Genomic DNA, 11001 nt, shown 5'->3' with positions numbered 1-11001 from the left:
AATTCACTTGTTTTTCACTTTTCACTTTAGACAAGGTTTAAAGATTTGCTGCATACAAATATGAAGCAAAGTTCACAGCTGAAGTCAATGACCCGCCAGAAAACAATGTGCTTTCACAATGAGACTCTTTGGAAATGAGGACTAAAAGACCATCATAATTGTTTACACAAAATAACTTTATGCATTAAACAAGCAATTAGAGAGCTGCAATCACTACAATTGAAACTGTAAGTTATTTACAATCAATGCATATATCAGAGACAGAGTCTCAAGAATGCAAGAATTGAAAACAACCAAGCATGTTTAAGGCCATGAGTGATAAAGATAGTTTGGTGAACAAAAATTCATACACAAATACAGATTTTCACACCTTGTGAATACTTAATCAGTGGTAATGTTTGCAATATCTTTGCATGTAATTGAGGATGCAATGAGTGACAAGCCAACCTGTGTTCTTGGTAAACTTGTTGGCAATTCACATTCAAATTTACATGCATGCATGACAGCATTTGTCATCAAAATAACAAGTGGAAAAGGTTTAGGTGGATAGGAAAAAGCCTGTAAAATCTGAATCAACTGAAATTACAACTTTCAGAAACATTTATTCAATGTTTCTTAATAAAACCTACAATTTTTAACAAACAGTAAAACATTTTTACATCAGCATGTATATCTTCAATATGAAAACATTAATTTATATCTAATTAGCCTTGAAGTGTGAAAAAGCCACACGATAGTTAAGAAAATCTTAAAATTAAGAAATGTAAAGAGGAATTATGTCTGCATTATATTTGTGCAGTTGCATTGATTGTGCACTAAAAAATATGAAATCAACCCGTATATCTATTGTGCATGTAAGAGTTGAATACGAGGTCAGGATCAAGTTCCACACTTGAGGGCTGTTTATTGCCTATGAGTCACTAGAGAATAAAGATCAGCTTAAAAATCAAACTGCGTTGTGTTAAAGTCTCTATATAGTGGACTTAAAGGGATAGTTCACCCAAAATGTTTTATTCTGTCATCATTTACTCTTCAATTTACCCTCAAGTTGTTCCAAACCTGAATGAGTTTCTTTCATCCGTCACCAAACAGTTGATGGTAGCCATTGACTTCCATAGTATGAAAAAAACAAATACTATGGCTACATGTCAGCTATTTGATTAACAGCATTTTTCAATATATATATATATATTTTGTGATTAACAGATGAAAGGGAACAACTTGAGGGTGAGTAAATGATGACAGGATATTAATTTTTGGGTGAACTATCCCTTTAAGATGCATAAGCCTCCTGTGACATTCTACAGTTTCACAGGTCGACAATTAACAGGAAGTAATACTGCTAATGTAGCATAAACGGTCAGTTAGAAATCATGCAGCACCTCAGAGGAGGATTTCCTGATTTAAGTAATTCAGAGATGACTAACTGAAGGCACGCGAGCGTTTAAAGCACCTGCTGTGCTAAAACTATTCCTGAAAATCAACATCTTAATGTCTAGTAACTTCCTGGAATAAAGAACACATTTGTTTTCAAGTCTCTCTATAGTATAAATTCTGAATATGGCCGAGAAAAGGAAGCGTATGAAAACCCTTTACATTTAGATTAGTCTGAAGAGAAAGTCATGCCTGAGATCATCTCAGCCCTGCAGAGCTTTGCTTCCTGTCCAGTGGCATAACTAAAGAAAGTGAGGTTAGACTATACTTCCCAGAATGCTCTACTTTACAGTTGGGACAGAGTAGTGACGTGCATGATGTCATGGAAAGAGGTGCAGAGGTTCTGAAACAGGGTTTCAGCATCTGTCTCTGGACTAGACTTCCAAGCGGCGCAGGATGCAACAATTCTACAATAGGATGAGAAGCATAAGGAATTTAATTAAAAACAACAAAAAAAACATTTATATGATATAAAAATAATAATACAATTTCTTAATAGAAATTACAATAACTGATATGAACCGACCTGTCATCACGGATGCGGTAGAAAAACCCATAACCGTGGGGAACCATGGGTGCAACCGCTCCCAGGACAGTAGTATAGCCCACTAGACTAGTAGATAGCACAAAACTCCCCCCTCCTCCACTGTAAAACAGAGAAGTTTACATTATACTGCAATAGAAATAAATCAACACACTGAAAATGAACCATTGGAGTGAGAGTTTTTGGCCGGACCTTTTAGAATAGAGTGGATCTGAGTAGAGTTCAGGCACAGGAAGACCCTCCTCTTTAGCAATCAGGTACATGCCCAGGAGGTGTCTGTCAAAGCCTGAAATGAGCAAAGATCATTCAAACATTTGTCCATGCCATATATTATCGATTACACAATGTAAATATTATTACACTGACACACACAAACCTTTTCCATCCTGTGCCTCTCCCATCAGTTTGTTGTGTTTGCTGAAGGCTGCATTTAAAGCTTGTCTTTTCTCTTCAATCTGCATTAAAAAGACCACAAAAAAATCCATCAAAACAAAAGGATTTAAATGTCTAGAATTCAATGGTTCTCATTCAAGGGGCCGGGGTCAACTAGGGGGCCTCAGCACACTTCCAAGGGGGTAAATGATTTAAAATAAGAGAAAACAAGTATTAAAATAAGCTAAAAATGTGTTCAACTTCACCCCCTCAACAAATACATTTTTCTTTTCTTTAAAGGACCAAATTTCCCACAGTCTTGGAAAACCTGGATATATGAGGTATCCTAATTCTAAAAGTATGATTTGGCGTATTTGGAAAGGACCATCAAAATAATGTGTTCCCAGATATTAAGCAGACAGTCTACTAATACTCTACAAATAGCTAGTTGACATGTAGTTGCAAAGTTACTTAGTAGAATCAGGGCCGGATTAAGAGTTCAGAGGCCCCTGGTCACAATGACTTATAGAGTCACAATGACTTGCTGGTCAATGGGGACCAGCAACCGCCTGGTTAGCCACACTCCTCAAAATATATTCTTTTGTGTTCAGCACAAGAAAGAAATTAATACAGGTATTTAACAACATTAGAGTGAGTGAGTAAATAATGACATAATTTTTATTTTTGGGTAACTATCCCTTTAAGGACAAGCGGCAGCATGTTTACTATTATTGCTACTGTCTCTTTAAAGTCCGCGTGAACCGGAAGTTGCAAACGACTTTTCTCAAGTGTTGTGACGAATTTCCGAGTGAAACGGAATATTGAACAGAGGGCAGGGTTTTACTTCAGCGCTCCTCCTCTCCATCCTCCATCTCTTGCCCATAGCAGAGTAACGGTTTGAGGGGAGTTGTTAAGCGATTAACCAACCCAAGCCGTCAAGCCGTCATCAGAAAAATAACCATTCCAGACCAGAAGTAACTTTTCAGACTTTGATTAAAGATAACTTCGGCAAACAATTTTTTTCCATGTATTAACTTGCACGGATTAATTGTTCACCACAAGACTAGTAATATCCGCTAACAAAGTAAATAGGGTCAATTTTGATTTCATGCCGACTTTAAGATCTGCCCGCGACGAGTCTAATATACACACATTTGACAATCAGATTTTTTTTCTTAATTTTTTCTACTGTTCTTTCACTTTAGACATAACCAACTTTGTTTATGTAAACCTTGTGTGTATTTGACAGTATTAGCACAATAAGACTCGAAAGATAACTTAGTTCAGTAACACAGGCGCTGTTATACAGGCTTTTAGTGCATGTGCGCGTCGGGTATAACGTTATTGCGCTCAGAAAAGCGCCCGTTAGAACAACGCATCAGCAGCGAATGACATGTTTAACCGGGAAGGCTTTAAAGCACATGCAAATAATAAATTTTTATAAACTACAGTGTCCCGTTCCTCTGCATTTCATGTGAATATACGTTGCGTTGTACAGTTGAGACAGAGGCGCCAGAACTGCAAACTGATAGAATGCACGATACTACGATATTTCTTCAAAAGCAGATCGTGGAGACATTTTAATCGTCCACGATCAAAAATCGTGATATCGCACACCCCTAATCTAACATAATATTTGTCGGTGCCCAGGGCCCCTTAGATGTCCTGGGCCCCTGGGCAAGTGAGTTGCCCTAATGGTTAATCCGGCCCTGAGTAGAATGTCTGCTTAATATCTGGGAACACTTTATTTTGATGGTCCTTTCCAAATACGTAAACTTGTTCTACAAAAACGAACCCTAACCTAATCATGAATGACTGAAAGAGTTTTATTGGTTACTGGTAATTTATTGGAGAAGAGTGGGATCCCTGAAGAATATTCAGGTTTTAACACTTATGAATCTTTTTTTTTTTAATGTTAATTATAATTGTTTTTAATCTATAAATTATTTCCTAGTTTCTGTAAATGAAAATAAATACAGCAAAAATACCAGAGGAAACCTAAATACACAGTTAAACCCTACAATGAAATTTCTAATATGTTATCCCAAACCTATATGACTTTCTTTCCTCTGTGAAACACAAAAGTAGAAATTTAGCAGCTTTAGAAAGCTTTACTTTCACTGTAAGGAAAAAGATGGGTCATACAGGTTTGGAACAACATGAGGATGAGTTTTCATTTTGGGCTGAACTAACTCTGTATTTCTTCCACACAGGGCACTCACAGTGGCTGTAGGGTTCAACATGGTTCTGCACCAGTGCTGGGCCTCCACAGTGCAGGGCCTCATGGTTTCTGTGCGGCCATGGAAGAAACGGCGTGTGGTGGCCGTCTCATAACAACTACCAGGCCTGAGAGTGACAGAGAGAACGATGTCAAACTTTCAAGGACTGGAACGTCTCGATTACTCCATCACGTAGTTATCTAACACACTTACTTTCCGTGTAGCCTGTAATATGCTAACTGAAGAGCCAACTGTACAAACGTGTCAGGGTGAAGCTTCCTCTTCTTAATGGCTGCTTTTCCAAAGGAGGTAAAGGCGTAACTGACAACCTGCAGGTCTTTACACTGTTGATACAGACACAATTAGATGAGCATTTCATGATGTTTATTAAAAACGGTATATTTTGTTTGCATCAATGCATTATGTGATTGTATAACAATGATTGGTTAATAGTGTGTAGAAGTCAATGAGAGTACTGTGTGTGTGTGTGTAACTTACACTTTTGTTGTACTGTTCTTTAGCCAAGGCGATGTCTCTCCTCACCCGTTCATCCACAGTGAAAATGAGTTCCTCTGGCACAGGCATCTCACGCACAACCTCTGAACCCTGGGAGTTATTTGATGACTTTAACATTGACAGTCATGCACATAAAATGATATACACAAATATACATAAAAGTGGTCCAACCTTCCATACTCCACCACAGGCCCTCAGTTTTTGATCTACGAAGTATCCATTAGACACCAAAACCATCGCATCATATGGCGCATGCTTTAAACAAACAAATACAAACACAATGATGACAAAAATATGTGATTAGTATTCAAATTATGTATTTATATCATAGACATGTGATAAACATAGACATGGACTGCAATAATCGGATTACCGGTAACATTAAGGCTTTATTCCCACAAAAAAAATATTAGAAAAGTACATGTTTTCTGATCATATTAATCAAAATACACCAATTTTTAGGGTTAGCAAGATTTTTCAAATGATTTTGAAAGTCTCTTATGCTTACCAAGACTGCCTTTATTTGATAAAAAACAGAGTAATATAGTGAAATATTATTACAATTTTAAATAAACGTTTTCTATTTTAATATATTTTAAAATGTAATTTATTCATGTGATGGTAAAGCTGATTTTTCAGCATCATTACTCCAGTCTTCAGTGTCACATGATCCTTCAGAAATCATTCTAATATGGTGATGGTGCTCAAGAATAATTTATTATTTAACATTATTATTATTATAATATAATTAGCTGCTTTATATATCCGAGTCAGTATTCTGTGATCAAAAGAACAGCATTTATTTGAAATACATATTTTTGTAACAATATAAAAGTCTTTACTGACACTTTTGCTCAAATTAATGCATCCTAGCTAAATAAAAGTATTAATTTCTCTCAAAAAAAAAATCTTACTGATCCAAAACTTTTGAACAATAGTGTATGTAAAAATATACATAAACTATAAAAATGCTGCCATAATCAATGCTTGTATTTACATCACAGTTAGAAGCGAAGGTCCCATTAGAGAAGCAGATCAGATTGTAAGATTTATCACCCCAGCGGATCGTGGGGTCACCAGTTAATGCCATCTGGGTCAACTATCATAAAAGAGAGAGAGAAATCATAATTCCATACCCGGAAACAAATACAAAATCTGAGTGACATTTGTGTATGTATTGTGCTTATTAACCTGTGTGTAGTTTTCAGGGGTGGCATAGGGCTTGGCATCATCTAGTCCCAGCACAAATAAAGAACTCTGAATGGTTTCTAGTATGGTCTTATTCACAGGATCAATGGAGATCAGATACTCCCGAGCCTGAAGAGACAGGCGAGGGAAATAATGAGAAGCCTGGAATATACTTGTAGATTTCAGCAGAGATTTAGAAACTGTTAATGGAACTCTGCTGAAGAATGTCTACTGTACTGTGATTGGTTCTGGTGGCTTTACCTTTGCCCAGCGGGTCCTCTCCTCAGTGGTGAGAGCGCTCACCCCGTCCCCCTCAGGCTCTCCATCACAGCATTCTTTAATGTAAGTGAGGTGCCTACATGTGGCATAGCACACTACTTTACTATTTCAGCAGTTTATAGTATGCTTACTGTGTAAAATACCATTGGCGACCTACTACACTATCATTCAAAATGTTTTATTATTACAAATTCCCACTGTTAGCTGACGTCTCAATCTGAAGAAGATTTCTGTCTTGATCTGGTATTTAAGGAGATGTTGCGATTTGCAGTCAGATAAGCCTGTAATAATGCATGTCCTCAGAAACTCAGCATTATGTATTTTTTCTAATGTCAGGTATGCATCTTTTACTCTTCATTCCAGAGCATTTGATGTTTTGTATTGATTATCTTTGAACTGATTATTTAATTGGCATGATACATTTACCTGACTGCTAATGTACATCAAGTGAAGGCTGATGTTACCGCAAATCTGCGTCAGCTTAGTAATGGGACTAAAGTCCAGTTTTGAGTGGAGCATAGGGCACACAAACTCTGATTTTAGAGCTCCGGCTAATACTTGGCACTAGTTCAAGTGTACTTAGACTTTAAATGCTAAAAAAGGAATTTCCGTTTAGGACAGCAAACTGCCGCTCGACCAAACTAAATAGGGTGAGTCTTACCTCTGTTTAATGTAATGATACTCTAGATAAGTGTACGTGGGAGACCATGGCATGACCAAACCAAAGCTACTATCAGAGAAGTAATATTGATCGGACACACTGTAGTAGTGGTCATGACCTCTGACTAGAGATAGTGTTGCTTTAATTCAAGTGTATACAGATCTACGGGAACTAAATAAAGTATCTTTAGAGTAAGGGTGAATGCGACCATCGTATTAGTCAACTACCTCTGTCTAGTGACCAAAACTGACGAGTTTGTGATTGTGAGACCCGCGTTAAACGGTCGGCGCGAGGCTCTCTGTGCAACAGATTCCTAATGAACTAGTAAAATATAAAGTAGAGTTAAAAGAATAATCAAATGTCTGTATAAAGTATCATATAAATTACTAATATCCAATTGGCATTCCAACCTAAATTCATAGTTCAAAATTTTTTAAATGATTTTAAATAGAAATCTTTTGTAACAAATGTTATAAATGTCTTAATTTAATGCATCCTTGCTGAGTAACGGTCTATTTTAAAAATAACGGAATAACAATATTTGCCAACATTTGACAAACAGAGGCTACTGCATGATAATATTTTTTAATATCATTATTTCATCAGACTGTTTTATATTGAAAATGCAAAATTCCCCATTTTAACTTCCAAAATGTTAAATGAACAGAACTGGCAGAATTTAACACGTGGTCACGTGACAATGACGTAGTGTACTACTATGTGAAACATTTATCGTAGAATACTGCCTATTGTTTTATTAACTAATACAAATGTATAAAATGTTTGAAGACATTAAGACAGATTACACAGAAAAACAACCCACTGATCCAACATCCACTAGGATGCTTGGCTCCATACCTCAACAGCTCTGGAGGGGTGAGGATACGGCCATCACAAAGAGCATCAAATGTGAACACCCTCCCACGACACATCACTATCATGTGAGAAGGGCAGGGTCCTTCGCTCTCTACAACACGCAGAGATCACATCATGTAACATACGGATGGACACATGTAAGCATACAAACAAGCATGCATATGCCTGACCTGTTTTGAAGAAGTTAAGGATGGTGTCTTTAGTGATGCCAGGCACTTTGCAGGTGCAGAAGAGCATGCGGAACTGGTCCATGTCAAAGGGTATCGTTCCTGCTTTATGAACAGCCAGCCTCTCTCTGATCAATATCAGCAAATACAAACAAATATCCATATTACTTACATGATGCGGCCAATAAACAAGCCATTCACAATCAGAAATATACAGAGATTAGACACTTTTGAAAATCAATTTCTACATCGGCTGTTTCTTTGTTTACATAAGTGATCATCACATACGTGCGGATAAGGTCCCAGTATTGGAGGATGAACCACAAATTTATGCTGGACCTCTCCAGCTGTGTTCCCTCGCATATAGGCCAGCAGTGCTCCAGGTAGGCTGTAGGTCCCCCGAAATTCACATTCAGCTGAGAGGGGATGCGCACCTCTAGATATGCTGTGTCCAGCCACCAGTCCTCGAGCTGAAGAGGAACACCAGGTTAAAATAAATCTATAAGCTACACAAATACACGTCATGTATTAGTTATGTAAGTGATTCATTAGTGTGGCTCAAACAGAGCAATACAAAACATGTGTGTACCCAGTTGCGCCTGCTCTTGGCTCTCTGCAGAAGCTTGTGGTGCAGCTGTTGTCCGATACCCTCCTCAAAGCGTTTCACAATGGCCTCTGTGGCTCCAAACTCCTCCTCAGATGCAAAAGGTTTTACTGGAGAAAAAATAATAATATCTCATTTAATTCTGCATTTTTTCCCAGCTAGGTGAACATATGTGTTTTACTAAGGAAATTACCAAAAAAAGTTTTAAAAAAGTACAAAATTATTTAGTTGATAATAGACAAGTGCATAACATAAACGAACAATTTATTATTTATGTGAATTAATTTTAAATATGTATATTTAATGTTAATGTTTCATTAAATGAAACAATACTTTGAAATCTAGAGTTTTAAAATGGGAATGATGTATTTTAGTTCAAAACAGGTCTCTGTTTTTTTCTGGTCACACATCTGACCAACAATAAGTTGTTCATGTAGGCTATAAGACAAAATAATCATAATAATACATCCTTTAAATATTACACATTGTGGTAGTTTATATACAACTTATATGTGACCCTGGCTGGATCACAAAACCAGTCAAGTCGCACGGGTATATTTGTGGCAAAAGCCAACAATAGATTGTATGGGTTAAAATTATCGATTTTTCTTTCATGCCAAAAATCATTAGGAATGTAAAGATCATAATGTAAAGATCATGTTCCATGAAGATATTTTGTAAATTTCCTACCGTAAATATATAGAACATTTATTCTTGGGAGTGAACGCAGCAGTGAAAATAAATTGACAACTTTACAGGCAATTTTCTCAATGTTTCAATTTTTTTGATTCCAGATGTTCACATAGTTGTATCTCAGCCAAATGTTGTCCTATCCTAACAAACCATACATCAATGGAAGGCTTATTTATTCAGCTTTCATGTGATAAAATATGTATAAATCTCAATTTAAAAAAATTGACCCATGATGTGTGACTGGTTTAGTGGTCATGTCATTTTTGTTTCCTTTTTAACGGAACTTTGACACAAACCAGTGTTATTATAGTATTATTTATATACTATTATTTGAATTGTCTTTCAATTTTATGTTTTCGATTTTCATAATATTCATTTTTTTGTAAAAAATTGGTTTAATGTTTATATACGTTTACATTGGTTTAATGTTTATATACGTTTTTATATAGGCTAGCTTTCATTTGTATTTCCTTTTAGTAATTTTAGTACTTTTCATCTAATATTTGATTTTAGCTTTATTTAAATTAGCGAAAACAAAATTGAATCGTTTACATCAACATAAACACAGACATCATAACTAAATTTAAACAGCTCTGGTCATGTCTCCATTTACAATTTAATATGTTAACATGTCATGAAATCAGTGTAGTATGCACCTTAAAATACAACTCTTTTAGACCCCTCAAACTCAAAAGTACATTTGGTCATAAATGTTACCAGTAAAATGAAATAGTTTGATACCACTCCTATCCCCATGTAATTCCATGTAATATCCAGCAGATGACGCAGGTGTTGCGCGAGATCTCACCTGCATGCAGGTATTTGTTGAGTGTGTCCTGTAGAGCGGGCAAAGGTAGAGGAGGGAGGCTGCTCTGAAACTGAAATGTCCGCTCTGCAGTGGACTCGAACATCTGATTATCCATTATTACAGGACTGATTATTTCAACTGCGAATCAAATCAGATCAGATCAATAGTCAGAAAGGCGAATTATTGGCAGCATGCCCAATCATATCATATTACAAACACGCTTCTGCAAAATCTGTTTGTTTACGTTACTCCCCCTAGAGACGTGCACTTGACGCAGTGACTTTTAATGCAGGATTCACTCTGGATTTAATGCAGTAATGCATGACTAAATCGCCGAAATCACTTCATCAGGCACATAAGTTTAATAAACAAAATCTTAAATACATATGTAGGTCATGGTGAATACGCGTAATGCAAACGGAAACATTATAGAAGTGACTTACCTCAGTAAGTAAGTAATACTTTATTAATCCAGAAACGGATGTGAAGCTGCACGGGGTAAAACGGAGATGCTTGATACTTTTCTGAAGAAGCTCGATGTGTTCATTCAACACTAGACCGAGAATCGTTCCCGTTACCTTTGCCCTAATTACTAGATGTGAAGTCAAAAACAATAACAATGACTGAACCAACATGGCCA

At 36.5% G+C, this 11001-nt stretch overlaps 1 protein-coding gene across 1 annotated transcript; it reads right to left on the bottom strand.

Annotated features, from left to right (window-relative positions):
- Positions 1-156: 156 nt before the first annotated feature.
- On the bottom strand, positions 157-10961 carry crot (carnitine O-octanoyltransferase). Its single transcript, XM_079625048.1, has 17 exons — positions 10805-10961; positions 10362-10499; positions 8846-8970; positions 8545-8726; positions 8260-8384; positions 8072-8180; positions 6535-6628; positions 6277-6402; positions 6083-6184; positions 5257-5340; positions 5068-5175; positions 4783-4913; positions 4573-4696; positions 2355-2433; positions 2171-2264; positions 1961-2080; positions 157-1841 (listed from the first exon to the last, which is right to left on the bottom strand). The coding sequence occupies exons 2-17, from the start codon at positions 10474-10476 to the stop codon at positions 1721-1723; spliced, it is 1839 nt and encodes a 612-aa protein (XP_079481174.1). The 5' UTR covers positions 10477-10499; positions 10805-10961; the 3' UTR covers positions 157-1720.
- Positions 10962-11001: the final 40 nt, after the last annotated feature.

The sequence above is a fragment of the Phoxinus phoxinus genome (assembly GCF_949152265.1).
Source record: "Phoxinus phoxinus genome assembly, chromosome: 10".
Lineage (NCBI taxonomy): Eukaryota > Metazoa > Chordata > Actinopteri > Cypriniformes > Leuciscidae > Phoxinus > Phoxinus phoxinus.
The sequence above is the reverse complement of the archived record's forward strand: the minus strand, read 5'-3'. Positions and strand labels throughout refer to the sequence as shown.

Bases quoted from the DNA above. Each gene is read 5' to 3' on its own strand.
- crot (XM_079625048.1), bottom strand. From the start codon at position 10,476: ATGGATAATCAGATGTTCGAGTCCACTGCAGAGCGGACATTTCAGTTT. The intron at 8,181-8,259 runs GTCAGGCATATG...TGCGTGTTGTAG, and splicing joins CCTTAACTTCTTCAAAACAG to AGAGCGAAGGACCCTGCCCT. The intron at 4,697-4,782 runs GTAAGTGTGTTA...TGTCACTCTCAG, and splicing joins TATTACAGGCTACACGGAAA to GCCTGGTAGTTGTTATGAGA.